The sequence below is a fragment of the Ursus maritimus genome, unplaced genomic scaffold (assembly GCF_017311325.1).
Source record: "Ursus maritimus isolate PB19 unplaced genomic scaffold, ASM1731132v1 scaffold_24, whole genome shotgun sequence".
Taxonomy (NCBI): Eukaryota; Metazoa; Chordata; class Mammalia; order Carnivora; family Ursidae; genus Ursus; species Ursus maritimus.
In genome coordinates this window covers 36,506,868-36,525,889 of record NW_024424897.1, presented here as the reverse complement: position 1 = coordinate 36,525,889, position 19,022 = coordinate 36,506,868, and the positions used below count along the sequence as shown (strand labels likewise).

At 41.1% G+C, this 19,022-nt stretch overlaps 1 protein-coding gene across 7 annotated transcripts in view; it reads left to right on the top strand.

The window, feature by feature from the left end:
- AP2B1 (adaptor related protein complex 2 subunit beta 1) overlaps window positions 1-19,022 on the top strand; it is a 119,481-nt gene that overhangs the window by 86,135 nt on the left and 14,324 nt on the right. The window contains exon 19 of one of the 7 annotated variants that reach the window (XM_008695411.2): window positions 5,266-6,385. The exons of the other annotated variants lie outside the window; for them this stretch is intronic. Within the exon in view, the coding sequence (XP_008693633.1) occupies window positions 5,266-5,397 (132 nt within the window). The 3' untranslated portion in view covers window positions 5,398-6,385. Of the gene's footprint in view, window positions 1-5,265; window positions 6,386-19,022 lie in introns of those variants that run through there. 7 annotated transcript variants of the gene reach the window in all.

Sequence of the window (19,022 nt, the reverse complement as noted above, 5' to 3'; positions counted from 1 at the left end):
AGCGCACCAAGCCTGTTCACCAGTTCACTACCTTGTTGCCACAGTTAGTGGATGCCTCTTTCTCTGCAAAGGGTATAATGATTTGGAGCAAAGATGAGTGAGTCATGAAAGAACTTGGCTCAGACTAGAAGAGCAAAACAAGGATTACTGTGCAGATGGAATTGGCTGCTACTATGATGAGAGCAGTGTGTTAAGGGGCTTTTCCAGCACAGAATCCTGAAGTAAGGAACTAACCCAAATCTACACCTGCTCCTTTTTCATTGAAATCTAACCTCCTGTTGGCCCGTAGAGCCTCCAGCACAGTATTTGAGGACAGTCAGCATGAATGCAAGAATGCTTTACTGTAGAAATAGGAAGGGGAATTTGGGTCACAGAAACCAGGGCAAATTTTTCTGCTTTTAAAACAAAAAGGAAACAATAAATAAATGAATGTCAATTTACCTTCCTATTTGCATTTCAGTTTCTCATTCAGTGAAATGAGCATACGGAATAAGGAACCCTCATAAGAGCAGTTGAATCTTAGTCCAAATCCTTCCCTCAAAAGTATTGATTGGGACCAGTATATTTTTTGTTTTTGCAAACCTGAAGTTATAAGAAATAGCCTTTTAAAAATTTTACATCTTCTTTCAAGGATATCATAATTATGGCTATTTTCTCATTAATTGACATTTCCCAGTTGAGAAGATAAGCAAAAACTTAAAAAAGAAACACTCTCCCCATGAGCAGCTCTATTTAATGTCTGCTGGTGCTAGTTGAAAGTAATGGCTAGGAGCGCCTGGGTGGCTCCGTTGTTAAGCGTCTGCCTTCAGCTCAGGGTGTGATCCCGGAGTCCTGGGATCAAGCCCGGCATTAGGCTCCCTGCTCCGCTGGGAGCCTGCTTCTTCCTCTCCCACTCCCCCCGCTTGTGTTCCCTCTCTCGTTGGCTGTCTCTCTCTCTCTGTCAAATAAATTTAAAAAAAGAAAAAAAAAAAAGGAAGAAAAAGAAAGAAAGAGTAAGTAATGGCTAGCTTAAGGTGTGTGGTTTACTTTAGATTTCAGCTTCCATTCTGCCCTTGTCCCAGTAGAAACAAAAAGAATCAAATATTAACTCCAACAAGCTTAAATCATAAAGATCCAGATAAAACTAGGTTAAGATTGATTGGCATTTAAACATATACTTGCATAGTGTTTAAATTCAAGAACTCATGGGAAAATTAGTTCTTTTCTACTTCAGACCATAGAATCAGGAAAGGAAAAAATGTTTGGAGTTTGAGGAAACAAAATTTTGAAGGCAGTGTGGGTTAAAGTGTTTTGGCTAATTTTATATCAATATATAGGACAAATAAACCCAGCCACCAGAACGGTCATGTAGCACTTAGTACAAAAATGCTTCATTACAGTGCTCATCAAACAACTTACTGGCTTATAGTCCGTCTGAAACACTTGAAAGGTTACAAAGACACTGTTCTCTCTTAAAATGCAAAATAGATTCTACCTTAGAGACAAGAATTAAGTACCTAGTAGAGATGTGAGTTTAGAGAATATCTCTTGCTGTACCGATGTTAGTTGTTAAAGCCTTTGAGAATCCAGTTTATAAATAGTACACAAAATTAGCTTGCCTCTGGTGGGCTCTTCTCTTGAGTTTATTTATAGCATACAATTGTATCCTTTTAAAAGAATCGATTCCCTCTATTTAAATAAAACAAAAACATTAACAAATGTCTAAATGAATTACTTCTAAATGAGTCTTCTCTGACTCTGATATCCTTGACTTTCATTGCATCTGTGTTAGTTGCTTAGAAACATTTTCCCAATATACTTCTTCAGACTTGACACCTGGCAAGTGACTGCTTCTTCAAGACAGTGTCTGCAAAAAGACAATAGACATATGACAGAACATGTGTTCATCCTGGGCTTTGCACAGATGCTGTAGAGTTCTCACAGCTGCTTGGCTTCCTTTCTCACTGGGCTATAAACCCTTATGAGATAATTGGTTTTAATTTTCTCCAGAGTTTTAAAAACAATTTTTTAAAAATATTTAATTTATTTGTCAGAGAGAGCACAAGCAAGGGGAACAGCAGGCAGAGCAGGCAGAGGGAGAAGCAGGCTCCCCGCTGAGCAGGGAGCCCCATGTGGTAATCAATTCCAGGACCCCAGGATCATGACCTGAGCCAAAGGCAGATGCTTAACGACTGAGCCACCCAGGCGTCCCTAAAAGCAATTAAAAGAGTCAACTAGTTCTATAGTTAGTTCAGAAGAACCCAGTCCCCAGCCTTCTCTCCCCAACGTGGCCCCAGTTTTCTGTTTCCATAGTCAACCTCTCTTCTTGCAATTGACTTTTTGCATTTACCTCTCTCAGTAACATGCTTGTATTGTGACTTCTGGATTTTTCCATTTTAGGTGTTCCTTGACATCTTTCTGCACTCACTGATGTCCTCTTCATGCCTATGTCCTATCCTATTTTCCTGACAGAGCTAGCTCAGAATTTACTTTAATCAGAGTTCAATGTTTACATTATTTTTTAAAAAGATTTTATGTATTTATTCAAGGTGGGGGGAGCAGAGGGAGAAGGACAAGCAGACTCCCCGTTGAGCAGGGAGCCCGATGTGGGGCTCGATCCCATGACCCTGAGATCATGACCCAAGCCAAAACCAAGAGTCAGACACTTAACAGACTGAGTCACCCAGGCACCCCCAGTGTTTACGGTATTAGGACTATACTTCAAAACTGAGCTATAAAGTGCAATTATTTTTTTCTCCATAAAACTTTTTGTAAGTAGTCAGATACTTACCTGTTAATACCTGTCTCTAATTCTTTGCTTAATTTTTTGTGTTCTTAACTATAATTCAGTCCCAACTACCCATGAGATCAGACCCTTCAGAAGGGTCTATCACTTTCATTTTCTTGAAGTCCCCTCTGGAGTCTTTTGATCTGCTCTCTTCTGGATTGGTTTTCTTATGTGTGAAAGATGGCTGTCATCCTGGGATCTCCCTTCATCATCATTTTGCGGTTCATTGCCTTCACCTCTCTTATGTTGGGTCTCCTAGTATATGGGTCTTTTCTTTGTTTACTTCCTCGTTTTGATGAAAAACATCCTCTGGTAGCTTCCTGAGGATGGGTCTGTAGAGAATAAAGTTTTTGAAGTTTAACATGTTTTAAAATGTCTTCTTCACTTTTTGACAGCTTCTGTATATCTAGGTTAGAAATCATTTTCCTTCTAGTCTGATGCCATTCTGATTCTTGATTTTTTTCTGTACTGTGTTCTTTCTCGTTGGAAGCTTGTAAGATCCTTTCTTTAGCCCTCATATTCCGAAATTTCATAATGATGCCCCTCAAGAGGTATGAGTCCCTTTTCACCCATTGTACTAGGTACTCATTGGGCTCTTTCACAGTGGAAACTTGTAGCCCTCAGTTCTGGGAATTTTTTTTTTTTAACTTTTGTAAGTCTCCCTTTATTTTCTGTTTCTCTTATTAGAAGTCTTGTTGTTTGTATGTTGACTCTTCTGAGCCAATCCCTGTTTTTCCCTCTTTATTTTCTATCTCTTTCTTCGTTTTATTTTCTAAAAACATTCTATAGAAAATTCTTAACATTACAAAAGTAAACAGAAGAGTGTCATGAGTACCTGTATACCATACCCATCGTTGAGCTTCAGTGATTATCTGTAGTTAAGATTGTTTCATCTATACCCCTGTCCACAGCCCTACTCCATAATATTTTGAGGCAAATCTCAGACGTATCATTTCATCTGTAAAATTTCAATATATATCTTTAAAGCAGAAGGTTTCTTTTAAAAAATATAGCCACAATAACTGTTGTTCACACTAAAAAATTAACAAGAATTCCTTAACATGAAGTACCCAGTGTTGAGGTTTCCAGTTATCTCAGTACCTTAAGCTGTTTTGTTGGTTTTATTGTTACTGTTGTTTGAATCACTAAAGTGCACATGTTAGGATGGCTTGATATCTCATAATTCTCTTTGGCTACACTGTTTATTGTGAGGGGCACTAGCCATATGTGGCTATATACATTGAAATTAATTAAAATTAAATAAAATAGAAATCTCATTTCCTCAGTTGCGTTGGTCACATTTCAGATGCACATGTGGCGAGTAGTAACTAGGTTGGGCATTATGGAAGCAGAACATTTCCACCTTTGCAGAAAGTTTTCTTGGACAGTGCTGATCTGTGGGTTCCCTCTTTTTCTTTTATCTTTGGTTTTCAACAATTTAACATTATGTACCTAAGTGTTTTCTTTGTATTTATCTGGCTGAGGGTTCACTGACCTTCTTGGATCTATAAGTCAATAGTTTCTCCCAAATTTGGGGAAATTTTACAATTATTTCTTCAAATTTTTCCTGCCCAGTTCTCTCTCTCCTTCTGAAACTCCAGTTACACAAATGTAAGACCACTTGATATTGTCCCTCAGATCACTGAAACTGTTCTTTTTATCTTCTGTCTCTCTCTGTTTTTCATGTTGGATAATTCCTATTGATCTATCTTCAAGTATAACAACTCATTCTTCTGTAGGCTATAGCCTTCTGTTAAATTCATCCACTATAATTTTCATTTCACATGTTGTACTTTTCATTTCTAGGATTTTCATTTGGTTCTTTGCTAAAATTCCCCATTTGTCCACTCAGGAGTACAACTGGAGAACCCTGCTTCGCATCCTACTCTCCTTCATCCCATCTCTACCCTTTGGCCATCCCTTGGACCTAAGGGTATGCTTACTGACCTTCAGGAAAAATGATTAGAAGTATCTCAAGCAGGCCCTGGGTCTGTCTGCCAGGAGATTTTGTATGTTCTCTCTGGGCACATGTCTTTGGTCCTGATGGTTCTTCTGTCCGTGGGTTGCAGGGAGGCCAGAGGAAGATCAGAGTATAGTATGGCTTTCCAAACCATGAGACCCAGGACCAGAGCTACAGTTTACTCATCACTGAGGGCAGCTAGAATCCTCTATACTTTCACGTCTATCTTCTTGGGCTGGCTTACTTCTTCCAAAAATTATCTTTGACTCTCTTGTCTAGAATATAAAGGCTTTCTGCCAGCTTTCTGGCAGCTAAATTGGGAAAGATGGCTGGAGAGTCTCAGTATTCATTATGCATAAATTCACTGAATCCACCACCCCTCAGCCATGTCTGGCATCCCCTTCAAAGTACCATGTATTTTATCCTCTAAAAGAATTAATCTTTACTTTTTTGCTGAGGGGCTAAGGTAGGTTAGAGTGGTGGTGGGCATCTGGGACTCCAACAGCATCTTAATCCTCTTTCTTTCCCTTCCATACAGTTCCAGATGTGCTGCCAGTCCCGAGCCTTTGAGAATTGTGGTGGTGGTGCTAATCCATGTCTTTTGCAGTCACCAAGATTTTGTTGCTCTTGTATTTTTTTCCTTCCCTGTCTTTATAATTTATACCTTTAAATTTTTTTCTTTAATTATGTGATTTTATTATTTTTATTATTGTGATTTTCAGTCTACTATCTTTACCTGAAAGTCTTGATAGCACCTTTATAAAAATTCTTCCTTCCTTCTATACCACTTTATAATTAGGAGCCTTAGAGGTAAACGCATGGATAAAGGATTGGGTTTTTCCTGTATATGGTGTTTGTTATTGATCTCTCGCCTTTAAACCCCACATAAGTATTGTTTGATAGGATGAATATTAGCGAAAATGTCTCTTAGTTTTTTTCTTTGAATGTCTCTTCTAAAACAACTTCTTTCATTTTAACCTTTGAATAATTAGGGCAGAAAGTGCTGAAGATCTCAGCTGCAGAGAACACAATCTTACAGTCCTATTTATGCATATCTTTAAGATCTTAGTCAACCAAAAGGGCTTTTTTTTTTTTTTTTTTTTTTTTTTTTTTTGCCAGTGTATGGCCTTGAAAAAATTCTGTCCCTTGTACTCCTACATTTGAGTCCCAGCCTGTGAGACAATCAGTTGCAGATGGTGCCTGTCCCTGATATTTCATGGCTTACATATGTCAGTTCACACTCAGAAAGCCCACAGCTGTAGCTATTATACCAGAAAAACTGATAAATGCTTCCAAATGGAAGACCTTTTCAGCAGCTTCCATCAGATGAAGCTAACCAGCTTGGCATTTGCTGAGTTTTCTTGACTGTTGTGCAAGCCAAACCAGTTCAGTGTTAAAAACCTCCTTTGGTCTTTCAGGATCCACAGTTGAGGACTGTGCACTCTGATTGCTTTTATGGGACTGCATGCTGCTTGAATAGCTGTAGAGTCCTTGAAGTGGTAGATTTTATGGGAACTATTAAGAGATTCCCAGGTCGGACAGATAGATCCAGTGCTGAAAATAACCCCTGTAGACAGGACAGAACCTGAAATATTCCATTAGCAATATGTAGGTCATGGAGGCTTGGTTATGAAGGATGAAAACATTTTACTACCAAAGAAAGAGAAAATTACTTTCTGTGATTGCTGCTTCAAATTTGATGTACTTTTCATGTCTCATCTGAGAAATTAGAGTATCTTATATACTAGATACTGCTTTTTTTTACTAGGTTATCCCTGTTGAGAATACTCCTTATCCTTTTTATTAAGGTAATCAAGATTCTAGGCAGTATCTTTTGTCTTTCTGTAACTGGCCCTCAACTACTGGCTTCTGAGACTCTATTTTAGAATATATATCTATTAATAGCAATTGCCCTGTTTGAATAACCACCCATAAGCAGTAGACAAGAATTCTGTATTCTGATAAGCAGAGATGGTCCAATGGATCATAAATCTCGCGTCAATGGCCGGACACAGTTGTTCCTGAAATCTAGAATTCAGTTCTCAAAACACCCAAGCTTGGGACCTAGTTCCTCATAAAAAAAGGGTCTCTGGGGGCTCCTGGGTGGCTCAGTCGTTAAGCGTCTGCCTTCGGCTCAGGGCGTGATCCCAGTGTTCTGGGATTGAGTCCCGTGTCAGGCTTCTCCACTGGGAGCCTGCTTCTTCCTCTCCCACTCCCCCTGCTTGTGTTCCCTCTCTCGCTGGCTGTCTCTCTCTCTGTCAAATAAACAAAATCTTAAAAAAAAAAAGGGGGGGGGGAGGGTCTCTGAGATCAGATTACCCAAGTAACAGAGGCCCAAGCTGCAAATCCTGAGCAAATAATGAATTTCACACCGTAGTTCTAAAGTGGTAATAAAAGTGATTTGTGGGTTTTCATCTGTTAAAATCCCAGCCATCTTGATATCATGATGGTAAGTTAGGAGTCGATAATGAAAAATGGAATCAATTTTGTGGTTTTGATTTGATAAATAATTGGAAAGTAGATGTAACGTTGTGATCTTTATGTAGTAGGGGACTTTGAATTCTGAATAAAAAGTAGGTACCTCTTTCTAGTCCCTAAGATCTCATTATGGCTAATAATCTTTATGCAAAGCCTTAAAGCTTTACACTACATCATGACTTGGAATTAAGGAGAGCTCACTGGGATTTTTCTCAGCTGAATTGAAGCCCACTTGAGAGCCATGTCCTGCCCTCATTCATATTTACACTCTCATATTTTGCTGTAGCATCATGTTCATTGAGCTAAAATAATTTGCTTTATTCACAAATTTTATGTAGGAGTTATGCATAGGCTTCATGGTATTGAGGTCCATACACCTTGAAAATAAAACTTTCAAGTTCTATTTTTTTTTTAAGATTTATTTATTTGAGAGTGAGAGCAAGAGGGGGAAGAGGCAAAAGGAGAGGGAAAAAGAGACTCTCAAGCAGACTCTGTGCTGAGCGGCGGAGCCCACCTAGGGCTCCATCTCACAATCCTGAGATCATGACCTGACCCGAAACCAAGAGTCATACGCTTAACCGACTGAGCCATCCAGCCCCAAGCCCTGTTTCTGATGGAGTTTACCCTGTATTAGCAGTCATAGCATCTCAACATCTACATGAATACTACTAGTGATTTACTACCCTAAGGTGGCCCGTTCATCTTAAAACTGTTAAATTATTTCTATTGAACTAAAATATGTTTTCCTCTAAATTCTATGTGTAGATCCTAGTTCTACAGCTTGCAGTTACAGAACAAGTTTCTTTCTGAATCAAGGTTCATAGGGCCTGAAAATTAGTTAGGTGGGCCTGTAATGAAAATATGTTCAGTCTGAATTCATTTTCCCTTTCAGTCCACTTCAGGAAAGCCTAAATTTATGGAAGGACATTTATTTGTGTGCACTGCAAATAGATGTCAGTTTTATTGTTCTAATTTTAAGTAGAAAAAGTGGTTAGAAATAGAGACACTGGTAAATGTACTTAGAATCAGTTCCAGTTTGGAGACCAAGGAAAATATTATTTAATCATCTTTGAGAAGTGTGTGAAGAAATGGTGGTCCTCGCTGTGGTAACAGCAGAAGCCATTGAAGGAGTTGGAAGGCTGAAAGCACAAAACTTCTCAATTCCATAGCTGGTGCTCCTGAGAATGATTTCTGCCCCTTCTATGTCTGATCTGTTGCCTCAGTAAAACTAGTCGGAGCCGACGTCTGCACGTGGTGGCCTGTTGGTGTGCCTAGGCACCTTGGAAGCTGTATGCCCTCCTTTTGTCCACGTTAAGGTTCGATAACACAGCACACCTGTGAACCCATTTGATTTCTGATTTGCTGCTAACTAATCTGAGACTGTATGTTGGTTACCTAGAACCTAGTTTAGATTCTAGATCACTTTTAGCCTAGGATCTAAAAATGAGTAATGTTAATTCTCTCTCATTACTGAGGTCTGTGAATTTCCATTGGGTCTTCTGTCTTACGACATAGCAGACTGGGGTGTGGATTATCTAGTCACTTTAAGTGGTAGTTTACTAGTCCTGTCTTCACCATTTTGTAATTCAGTACAGTTTGTATTAAATTTATTTTTACGTTTAACAGTAAGCCCTACATAGCAAACAGTTCATGCCGTCACAGCAAATAGTATTCTGAGAGGCGGCATCCGCAACCAAGGGCACATCAGCCAGCTTTCTCAAGGGAAAGAGAGAGGGAGAGTGGTGCCTTTAGGCTTAGAGCCTTTATCGATCTGGCAGAACCTGTTAAGATAAGTTTGGGGAACTGTCAGGCAGGCTGAAAGGCCTATGAAAATATTGCTGGCTGTTTTTAGCAACTGAAACTGGATAGAGTCATTCTGTTGTAGGCTGCTGGAGGAGGAGAGAATTTGGGGTTTGCAGTAGAGGTTTCTGGATAATAACCAGATTGGTCAGGATAGTATGGCAGTTGGTTCTATATTGGCAGAAAGAGGTCACATTTACATTTGCTGTAAGTTTCTGATTTATTCTGGGGCACCTGGGTGGCCCAATTGGTTAAGTGTCTGCCTTCGCCTCAGGTCATGATCCTGTAGTCCTGTGATCGAGTCCCGCATCGGACTCCTTACTCAGCAGGGAGTCTGCTTCTCCCTCTGCCTGCAGCTCCCCCTGCTTGTGCTCTTGCTCTCTCTCTTGCTCTTGCTCTCTCTCTAACAAATAAATAAATAAGAAATCTTAAAAAAAAGTTTCTGATTTATTTTGCCTGACATCTAAAACTTCTTAAAAATGTGGGAGCTACCTAAAGCCGGAGCAGATGCAGTGGATCTTAGCATTATTTGCCCTTGACCCAGGTACCTTATGAGGCACACAGCCGCCCTCTCCAATGACCCTGTCCACGTAGGCATAGTTCTGTCAGAGTTATGGTGACTGCTTAATTTTTGCTGTACCACTGCCCTGTTAGAGTCCTGCCAATCTGGAAGAACTTGCATTGATTTTTTTTTTCTAATTGGAAGAGCTAAAATCCCAGCAGTGGTCTCCAGGGCCCTTTGGATCTAGCCGTGCCTTTCCTCATTGATTGCATCTCGCCCGTCTTTCCGTACTCCACTGTGGCCACACTGGCTCCCTTACTGACCCTCAGACAGGTACCCTGCCACCTCGGGGCCTTTGAATTTGCTGTTTCCCGTATCTGGAATGTTCCTTTTCCCAATCTGCATATGCATGGCTTACTTACCTCCTTCAGGCCTTTGCTAAAATAGTACATTTGAACAAGTATTCCTCTCTCTCCTCCCAGTACTCTGGACCCTCCCTTACCCTTATTTTTCCCCAGAGCACTGACCCATGTTAGATACTGCTTAATGTGCTTATTCGTTATCACCTCCACCTCCTCTCCCACTAGAATGCAAACTAAAAGGGCAACAGTTTTTGTCTCTCTGGGTTTTTTCTTCACTGGTATTATCTCCCAGGCCCAGAACAATAACAATGCCTGGCACACAGTACTTCATAATTATTTGTTATTGAATGAACTTTTTGTTTTCATTTAAGGAAGTGTTTACAAATATTAGACGCATGTGGTTCTTGAACCAAACTCAGCAAGGCCATTTCCTCGTTCTCAGCAAGCAGAGTACCCCCAGACACTGTCCCTGCCTGTTGTTTCTCAGTGACGTTATAGCCTACCCCCTGACTCTGATTTAATACCCTTGTACCTGAGTGGGTCTGGCCTCAGTCCCATTTTTTTTTTTTTTTTTTAAGATTTTATTTGTAAGTAATCTCTACACCCAACGTGGGGCTCGAATTTACAACCCCAAGATCAGGAGTCAGCATACTCCACTGACTGAGCCAGCCACGTGCCCCTCAGACCCAGTTTTAATCCAAGGCCTACAAATTCAAATTCATTTTCTCTCAAGTGGACAGAGCAAACATTAGAATCTGTTGATTTACTCTGTTCATCAGTATTTGAAGGAGCAAGAGCACAGCACATTAATGGGCCCTAATTCCAAGATTGGAGATAACTAGGAAAATAGAATATGTTACTGTTCTAATATTTGGAGAACTTTTTCTGTTGCTAACCTATGTCTGTGTGCCACTTTAAATAAAACAAATTGCCACCATGCAACTATTTATTAAACTTCTACCCTAATTACCTAAGGCTATTTTGGATGATATTTTCAGAGTAAATTTGGAAGCTGAAGGGTGCTCTGTAAGTGTCTTAGAACCTCGGAGAAAACCAACATCATTTGGATGCCTGATAGGAATTAGAGCCGAACAATTCCCTTTTACTGTGAGACCAGGAAGAAGCCTTTTTCATAATCCTGATAGACACAAAGCTCCAGGGAGACAAATTTTAATAGGAAGAGCGAAAGTTGTTGTTTGCCAGTAGATATTTATTGTATCTCGTTGCTCCATCCTTTGCTAGAAAACAATTTTTTCAAATACTCAAAACAGTCTAACTTTCGCCNTTAAAGGGAAAGAGAACGGTAAAGAAATTTTTAAAAGTTGAAGGTCTGGCTCTTCCCAATTCCAGAATTTTTTGCACTTGCTGTCAGAAGAGTTTGCTTTGGTGGGAATGGGTGTGATTGTTTATAAATTCAGAGGTAAGGAGTAAAAGGGTCGAGACCCCTCTAGGCTGAAATCCACTCTGGCGTGAGCTGTCACAAGGCTGGCGCCGTGCTTTCAGCCTGACCTGCGCTGCCTGTGGCTTGAGTGACCGCCACGGGTAGGCTGCTTTTTCTGCCCTCCACGCGGGTCATCTTGTGTGAACATTGTGACCTATCTACCTTGTTTCCAAATGGCTTTGAAGGAGAGGGGTTTCTTTTTTAAAGCAGTACTTGAGGGTCTGGTTCAAGTGTCAAAAGAATTACACAGTTTGATTCCAGTAGCTCTAACGCTGCTCCTGCGCCTTGGGCTTCTTTCAGTGGACACTCATCATTCTGATTTACTCCTGCCCAAACGGGAAGATTTTGACAGTTTTATCCAAGAGTCTTTTAAACCACCATCTAGCCGTACCACTTTACAATCTTCATCTTTGGTGTTCTCGAGATTTAAGTTGGACTGTGTTCTAATTTGTTCTAATTCATGGTGTAAACTCTTTGGAAGCTTTTTGAGCTTGAGATTAAGCAGATCTCCTGACCGGATGGGGACCACAGGAGGAGTCCTGGTTCTTCTGGTTTCCTTTCAAAACAGGGCCTACTAAGAGAGCTTGGCTCTTAGGATCTCATTGCTGTTCTAAAGCCCCGTAATTACATAAGCTACTAGAGGATTTACTGTTTAAGAGCTCATCTGGAGGTCTGTTCAGAGCTTTCCTTTCCCTTCTAAGAGCTGTCTGAGCACAGAACCTTTAGCCATGCTGAAGTGCATGTTGTTGCCCGAGAGAAAACTAGAAACATGGCGCCACTGCTTTTAGCAGGAGATGGGGAACCTGTCACGTTTTCCCTGTAACGAGTTCCACTGTCCTTGCACTTTTAACAATGAGAAAGTCCTAACCTTTTGAGAGTGAACAAGTATGGCTTTTATCTACAATACACACCAGGTTGTTACTGCTGTTGGAGGGCTGTTCAGGGCCAGGTAATCCCATCTGATTTGTTGGGTGGAGTAAGAAAGAATATATAGCTAGAGGGTTCTTGTTTGAATCTCCGTCTTGGAAGGAAACTGAAGAAAGATGCTGTTCGAGTTCAGATTTAATCAGAAGAAAAGTAAATTGACACTTTCTGTGGCAGGTTTCATGATTATTTCTGCTATATTTTTCACTGTAATTTCTTTTCTCCTTTCAACTTTAATTTCTGAGAATTCTCAGTTTATTGGTCAGTGGGGTTTGAAATGGAACACCATATTTATACTAAAGGTGGCATTGACCATGAACGCAGAACTACAGCTGGTAACTCCAGCAGCTAGCAGAAAGAGCTCCTTCTGCTTGAGTTTCAGATGACATACATCACACAGTTGTGTGCCATTAAAAACCTGTCACTCAGAGCCATTCCCCCAGGATCTGTGGACTAGGTGGTGTGGTGCTGAGAACACATCTGAATCATCATTCCTCAGAGAACTGGAGATGGTTGGCGTCACTGCCTGGTCCTAGCTTGGACCAGCCTGCAAATAATCTTTCCAAAAGCTAAATGGAGAGGAGGAATGAAAGAAAAAAATATTCTTCAGAGACTTGGAAAGGTCACGCGTGACGTCATGGAAGAGTAGATGATAACACTCTCAGAGGTGAGCTGTGTGCCACTCGCCTGGGTTTTTCCTGTGGCAGTGCCGCCTGCGGTTATCTCTGGCGAGAGGCCGCATTTACCAGGGTTCAGACTGAGTTCATCTCGTACCTTTTTATAGTACTTGTGAGTACACTGGAACAAGGTTAGAATATTAATTTAGCCTGTTCGTCTCCAGCTGTGCACCATAAAGAGGCCGCAGCTACTGCAGCAGGCTTCCGATGCTATGGAAGGAAGCTAATTGCTGCTTACGGGCTGAAGTTGACAGGCTGCACTTTCCCCAGCAGCCACTGAAAGTAACTTTTAAAAATCATTATTATTATTAAGCATTTATAGCCCGCTCTTGTGTTTTCCAAGTGCCTCATAATCATTTCTGTTCGCTCCTCCTGTTGATGTCCCTGAGAGGCAAGTTCATGTTATGGCCACATGTTGCACGTGACAGAGCAAAGGAATAGAGGATTAGGTCATCTGCTCTTTGGTACCATCTGTGATCTGCTTTAGGCATCCTCCGAGCAGAAGCTGAGGTGTGCATTCTGTTCTTTTGCCGACTGAATCCATTTCCTCACGGCTTGCCCTTAACATGGTGTGTGTTACGGCTTTTATACTTTCTTGATGGAAACTCACAGGAAGAAATATATTTTACACGGTAAACACACACACACATAATACGACACTGGAACAGTTTTGGGAAACATCACAACCCCTCATGAGATGCGCTATGATATTTTCCATTCTATTTTATTTTTTAGAAGATCTATTTACTTGAGAGCGAGAGACAGTCTTAAGCAGACTCCCCACTGAGCGCGGAGCCTGGCACAGGGCTCAATTTCACGACCCTGAGATCACAACCTGAGCTGACATCAGGAGTCAACGCTTAACCAACTGCACCAGCCGGTGCCCCTCTATTTTTTTTCTTATACCAGCTTCAACCCACTGTATTAATTTTAAGAAGCATCACTTGGTCATGAGCCACAGTTTTTCAACACACTGCTAGGAGGTACTTAAAGCAAAGAATACACACGGCACGTTTTGCCTGGAGCATCAGTTTTACTCAAAGGTAAAGGGATGGACGCATTTTCATATTAAAACATAAAGTTGCATTATGGAATAGCATGGAACTTCAAAGAAATTCTGTTCTTATGGTGGGCTACTTCATATTATACCCCTAATCCTGACCGTTCCTGCTACTTCCACCCCAGTATATATGTCCATACTTTCCTCTTCTGTTAAGGGAAGTACACTAGAAAAAACTTGAAGTACTGTCCTTTTGGAAACTTTAAATCGAGTTTATATGTTGTCTAAACCTGAATGGTTTTCAGGTACTTTGAGTAGTATATTTTATAATCAGTATTCTTACTGGATACTCTGTACCAGTTACTGTTCTAGAAACTGAGAGTAGTGAACAAGAGACAGAAACCCCTTCTCTCATAGCATTTATATTCTACTGGAGGGTGGGGTATGTGTGACACAGGGGCAGGCAGTAAACCAGCGAATGAGTAAAGTAGTATGTCAGATGAGGGCAATGGAGGACAAATAAAGCAGAGACTGGGATAGGCAGTCTTGGGGTTAGAGATTGGGTGGTGTGATTCTATAATTACGTTGGTCATGGAAGACCTATGTGGAAAGATAATACTTGATTAAGCAAAAACCTAAAGGAGGCCAGGAATGAGCCATGCAGATTTCTGGAGAGAGAATTGCAGACAGAAGGTACAGCAAACGCACAAAGCCACGAGATAGCAGAGTACCTGTTACATGCAAGGGAAAACAGCAGGCCCCCGTGGCTGCCATGGAGCTAGCAAGGAGAGAGTCACAGCATGTAACATCAGAGAGGTAATAGGCATCAGATTATAGGTGATTGTAACTTTGGTTTTTATTCTGAGTGAGCTGGGAAGTCATTGGAGGTTTGAGCAGAGAGGTATTTATGAACTGACCCACATTTTAAGATCCCTCTGGCTGCTGTGTTGAGAATAGAGTGGGGAAACTAAGTGTTACCGGGGGTGAAGGAGGCAGGTGCAGAAGCAGGGGGACTATTAGAAGGCTTTGTCTTATTCTATTTACTGAGTTTGGAAAGACAGCAGGAGGTTCTGTTTAGGGATGAGAGGGGAGATCAAGAAATTGGTTTGGGACATGTTCATTTTGAGGTATTAGTTATCCAGGTGAAGATACTAAGGCAGTTGGTAGGTATATGTCATAATTGATTTCCCATAGGCAAGCTAGGCATTGATTTTAAAGCTCTCGGAAAATAACTCTCCAGCGTGTCTGGATTATGTCTTTCTATTCTGTACCTGTTGGGATGGCAAATTTCAAAATAAGAAAACTCTGAAGCAATCAATATTATACTCTTTAAGACTGACTCTTTAAGGTTCTATTTGAGAGAGCTGCCATCCAGATTGGAATTGAACTGGCTTCATACTGTGTTTTTCCCTTGATTCTTTTTGGCCTAAACTCCTAAGGAGTGATTGGCGTATCCTTGGAGAATCTAGTATTTGGGCTGTGATTTACTACCTATGTTATTCTTAGCATATAGATGTTATTTTAGCTCAGTGAGTTGAAATAAAAATAGCTTTTATCTATCATCCCAGCCTCGTTGAGTACCAATTTGCCTAACGAGAGATGTTAATGGGATTATGTTATGCATACAGATGACGATAGAGGTAGAAAAGGGTTTGGGAAACTAGTGTTTCATTCCATTTGCTCAACAACTTCCCCTTAATTTCATGCAAGAAATATTTATTAAGTTACTAGGATGCCAGGGAAAGTGAGAGCCCCTGCACTCAGAGCTCGTGATATTGTGAGTGAGGCAGATGTAAACAGTTATTTTATCTTGTGCTGGAAGTGTATGCACTGGGTGCTGTGGGGAGGGAATAGAGCTTTCCTGAGAAATCTTAAGCTTGAACTAAATCTTAAGATTAAATAGGTATTTTCAGACAGCTGAAGCTTCGGGAGAATATATTAAGCAGAAAGAACAACATGTAGGAAGGCACAGAGCTGTGAGTTTCAGTGTTTGGGGAACAAGAAGTAATTTTGATATGGCCGACCTTAAGGAACTAGGCTGGAGAGGTGGGCGGGGACCAGATGCAGGAGAACCATATATTCTGGAATGAAAGCAGTTCTAGCCAAGAGTAGAACTTTGAGAGCTACAAAACACAGAGTCTGAAAAGCTACTGTAAAAGAAGGGAACTGCCTCCCCCAGAGTGACCTGTGCTGTTGATCCTGTAAAGAGGTATTTTACGAAGGACACAATAGCAAGAAGAGTCATTAGCCAACAGTTTGCTAATAAGCTTTTTTTCCCTCTGGTCCGGTCCCTTTTTAGCATAGCGGTAGTACTACGTTTGAGCACGTGTAAGATTTCACTTACATCTAATATGGTTATCTTTTATTATGAAAAATTCTGAATAAATAGGTAAAAGAGATGGTGAAGGAGGGAATTTTTCTTTCACAAACACTTGTTCTATTACTTACTGTAAGCCAGGCACCATTCTCTGTGTTTTGCTGCAGATGTTCACTCACTCTTCTCCTAGCAGCCCGTGTGTTCGGTACTGTTGTCTCCATCTGCAGACAGGACCCTGAGCTGAGTACTGCTTGCACAAAGTCACATAGCTAGTAAGCGTGGCGGGGTCAGAATTTGAAATTAGGTGGTCTGGTCTGGTTCCCAAGCCGCTGTGTCTGCTGCCTCTGATTTGGGTGTCAAAGCTTCTCAGAATTATTCTAGAGCAGAAGTTCAGGGATAGTCTTCAGGATGTCCTGAAACCCCTGATTGTATGTTGAAATGTTGCATGAACATTTTTCAGGAAGAGGGGCCGTGACTTCTGTTTGTCAAAAGGATCCCGGGGCGGGATGGTTTAGCACTACTGACATAGAGGAGTTTTTCATGTCTTCCCATTGTTAAAGAGCTCCAATTAGAAGGATTCCCTCAGAAGGACAAGATATTTACAAACCTATTCAGACTTCTTAGCTGACATTGTTCTAAGTTAATTGCTTATCTGGGTGATCTTTCTTGGGACTTTTTCCAAAATACATACACCAGGTCCCAGATTTAGATTGTTAATTACATGGGATGAGGCCCCGGCATCTGTTTTGAAAAATCTCTTCAGATGATTCTAATATGTCTTTGTTAATAAGCACTAGAATAGGGGTGCCTGGGTGGCTCAGTCAGTTAAGTGTCTGCTTTCGGCATCATGATCCCAGGGTCCTGGGATTGAGCCCCGCAGCAGTATCCCCGCTCAGCGGGGAGTCTTTCTCTCTCTCCCTCTGCTCCTTCTCTCTCTCTCTCTCTCAAATAAATAAATACAATCTTAAAAAGAATCACTAGTATGATCCCTTGGAGGACAAAGATGATATTTTCTGTATTCTTCAGTGTATCTCAAATGCTCGGGACATAGTAAACCTTAATGAGCGTTTGAATGAATGGCACATTGTGAAATAGGACTGCTTTTTATTCAAAGATGATAGTAATGACAATCACTTGCATTTCACATGAGACCTTTCTATAACCCAGACAGGCTCACCTACACCGCCCAGTTTTCCCTTCTAAATGCCCTTTACAGAGCCTGGCACTACCTCAGGATCTTCTTGGTGCCCTTATTTGAAGTAAGAGTTCTTCTCTCATTGCTGAGTACCAGATGAATTAGAAAATACCTCTTTCCCAGCAGCCCACAACTGATATAAATCTTTCCAAGTGGTGCTCTGGTACATCTAAAAGGTTGTTTGAGGACCTCTTTCCAGGGCTTAGTTACTCTGCTTATATTTACTAGACTCGAGCTTTTTGAGAATCCTGCTGTCTCCGCATTTTGGGCATCAGATTATGGGACAGAGGCCAGAAACTGCTAGGGGATTGGTAATTGAAAAGCACAAGTTATGAAGAAAGTAATTTGATGGGCTCTTCTGGGAGAGAGAGAAGAGAAAGATGGTGTCAAGTAGACATAAGCACATTATGGAGAGAAAATAAAGGTACTATTGAAGCTGGGGGAGATGAGTTGATAATAAGCACAGAAGAACTGGAAGAACTTGAAAAAAAGGTATTTGGATCCCATAGCCAAAGTTTTGATAAAGAGCTAGATATGCTGTTGAAGTGTGGACATTGGCCCCGAAGGGACGGGGGGGATAGCACTTTTTTACTCTATTTGCTTAGAGCAAAATGAAAGAGAAATAGGCATGGTTACCGATGATAGGACTTGCCCAGAGAAATGTTTTCCAGTGGTGCCAAGAGCATAGATGGGAGAGTCATTAGTGACAGATACCAGTGGGAAGTGGTGGTTTAGAGCAGTTCTCCTCCTCCTCCTCCTTTCCCTTCTTACAGTATGTGGTTTTTGTAATCTGGTGCAGTGGAACCTGCCTGTCTCTGAGTATATACACCAACCACTGTCACCCATGAATAAAAGTACTTAGTGTAGCTTTTTAGAACTACAAACAGCATGCTCTGGACTGAAGGGGCTGTGGTAGAATTGCAGCCTACCTAAATCAGAAGCTCATATTGTGAGGAGAAAACGCATGTCTTCGCTGCGGCTCTTCCTTCTTCTAGTCGTCAGATTTAACAGTGGTTGACCCAGCAAGCTTTTTCCAACCGTAGGACTTAAGAAATAAGATTTTATAAAAGAAACAACTTTAAAACTTGTATGTAGGAAAGCGGGGGTGGGGGGGCGCTCTATGGCACCATTTACTTTGGAAAGAGGAAGAAATAAAAGATTTAGAGTCAAATTTGCATTTGATCCTGTTTCTTCTGTGCACTAGCAATGTGACCCTGGTTGTTACTTAATCTTTCTGAACCTCCGTTCCTCGTCTACAAAATGAGAGAGGAGTGACACCTACCTTGGGATGGTAATAATGAGAATTAGAAGTAATACCATTAATAGTACTTAGTAAGTGGTAACAGGAGCTGCTATTAATAACCATAGAAACAAACAGTAACTGAATGGGTTATTCTGGGTGCAGAACTTGTGCTTTCAGTTTATCCTTCCGGGGGCTCCTCCCGGAAAGAAGTAGAGTTGCAGGTTCTCACAGTCCTCCGACAGTGGAATGAGTGACGATGTGCTTTGCAGCGCACGGGCTGGTAGGTCTTGATCTGGGAAGTCCTGCACTGTCTAAAAGAGGAAGGAAATAGAGTGATATATTTCTAGACACATACC